Source organism: Vicia villosa, linkage group LG4 (genome assembly GCF_029867415.1).
Source record: "Vicia villosa cultivar HV-30 ecotype Madison, WI linkage group LG4, Vvil1.0, whole genome shotgun sequence".
Taxonomy (NCBI): Eukaryota; Viridiplantae; Streptophyta; class Magnoliopsida; order Fabales; family Fabaceae; genus Vicia; species Vicia villosa.
This window is the reverse complement of record NC_081183.1, coordinates 176,726,972-176,728,813: the sequence shown is the minus strand read 5'-3', so window position 1 is coordinate 176,728,813 and position 1,842 is coordinate 176,726,972. Positions and strand designations below refer to the sequence as shown.

The window sequence follows — 1,842 nt, the reverse complement described above, 5'->3', positions numbered from 1 at the left end:
AAAATAATGATGCACACATAAATCATGTAATATAAAACTTTTTACCAGACCAATATGACATAATGAACAGTGTATTATGTACATAGCAAAAACCAAAAGGAAATTTGCGTGGCATAAAGAACGGAAGGAGGGGAGTGACCCTTGCATTGCAGGGTGACCCATTTCTCTTGTAGGGTCCTTCCTCAACTTTTCTTAAGTGATTTATGACTCATTGAAAACTGACCCAAAATATTAAAATTAAAAAAATATAAATTAAAAAATAATAATGCATATATAGCAGATCAATTTCCTCACTTGCATTGCATGCCTCCTTAACATCTTCTTCTTTTCTCTCTTTCCAATTTCCACAAACACACTCAATTCTCTTCAAAACTTCAACAACAATGAGAGTTTCACCACAAAATTCAGAAACCGAGAGCACCTCAAATTCATCACCATCTACAACAAACTCAAACTCAATTCAAGACCAAGATTCCAACAACAACAACAAGAACCTTAAACGCAACCGCGACTCCAACAAACACCCCATCTACCGAGGCGTCCGCATGAGAAACTGGGGAAAGTGGGTGTCCGAAATCCGCGAGCCTCGCAAGAAGTCGCGGATTTGGCTCGGCACTTTCCCCACGGCTGAAATGGCAGCCAGAGCCCACGACGCTGCTGCCCTCTGCGTTAAAGGAAAATCCGCCATTCTCAATTTCCCTCACCTCGCAGATTCTCTTCCCAAACCCGCTTCTTTAGCCCCGCGCGACGTTCAGGCCGCGGCGGCTAAAGCAGCTCAAATGACCAATAATTTGGAATCATCACCATCGTCATCTTCTTCACTTTCATCATCGTTGTCATCTTCTTTGACAACGATGTCATCGTCCTCGTCGACAAGTCTACTGATGAAGACAGCAACAACACTGTCTTCATCAGCAGACTTAACCACAACATCTGACGAACTCAGCGAGATAATCGAGCTACCTACTTTAGAAAACGGTTATGATGATGTTACAAAAGAAGAGTTTCTCTTTGTTGACTCACAATCACAAGACTATACATGGATGTATCAACAACCAATAACATGGCTACAAACACCACAAGAAAACGGTTGTTGCGGTAGTGATCAATACGATGATGGATTTGGTAACAATAATGGTGTTGTAACTAATTTCGAGAGTTTTCTCTGGAATTACTAGGTTATTGTTTTTTCTCCTTTTCTTTCTCTTTCTTTGTTCTTGTCTTTTTTTGTGAATGCTTTTGTTTTTGTTTTGTTTTGTTTTGTTTTATCTTCTTTGATTGATTGATATAATTATAGTTATATCTATAATTATTAATGTCACTCTTCTTCACTTTTTAGATTTTAGTCCCTTTGTGATTTTTTTATATAAGGGGCCATGGCATGATTTTCTGTTTTTTTATTTTTATTTTATTAATTAATCTCTCTGTTTTTTTATGTGTGTTAATTTAATATCCTTCTTTTGTCGGATTGTAAATGTTTATTGAAATGTGGAAAAAAGTAATAAATTTTACCTGTTTTGGCACTAACTATTGAGTCAATGTGTCCTACTTAATAAATTATTAATAAAAATTTTCCCTATTGAGGTTTGAGTTTTTATGGAAGATTGAGAAATCAGAAGCTGTGTGATTGCCTTCAGTATCTGTGTATTTTGCTGGAAAGAACAATATTAACTAACAAGAAAGAAAACAAAATTGTGGTGTACTTATAATACATTAGGGGAATATTGATGATGTTGTGGACCATTTTTCTATTTGGGGCTTTGTTTAGTAGTACAATTAATTTGAATTAAAAAAGGTTGTGATTAATTGGAAAGATGAATATATTGCCAATTTTTTTAGGCA

At 35.9% G+C, this 1,842-nt stretch overlaps 1 protein-coding gene across 1 annotated transcript; it reads left to right on the top strand.

Moving 5' to 3' along the window:
* The first annotated feature begins 307 nt into the window (after window positions 1-307).
* LOC131600394 (ethylene-responsive transcription factor TINY-like) lies at window positions 308-1,251 on the top strand. Its single transcript, XM_058872559.1, has one exon. The coding sequence runs from the start codon at window positions 384-386 to the stop codon at window positions 1,176-1,178; it is 795 nt and encodes a 264-aa protein (XP_058728542.1). The 5' UTR covers window positions 308-383; the 3' UTR covers window positions 1,179-1,251.
* The last annotated feature ends 591 nt before the right edge of the window (window positions 1,252-1,842 follow it).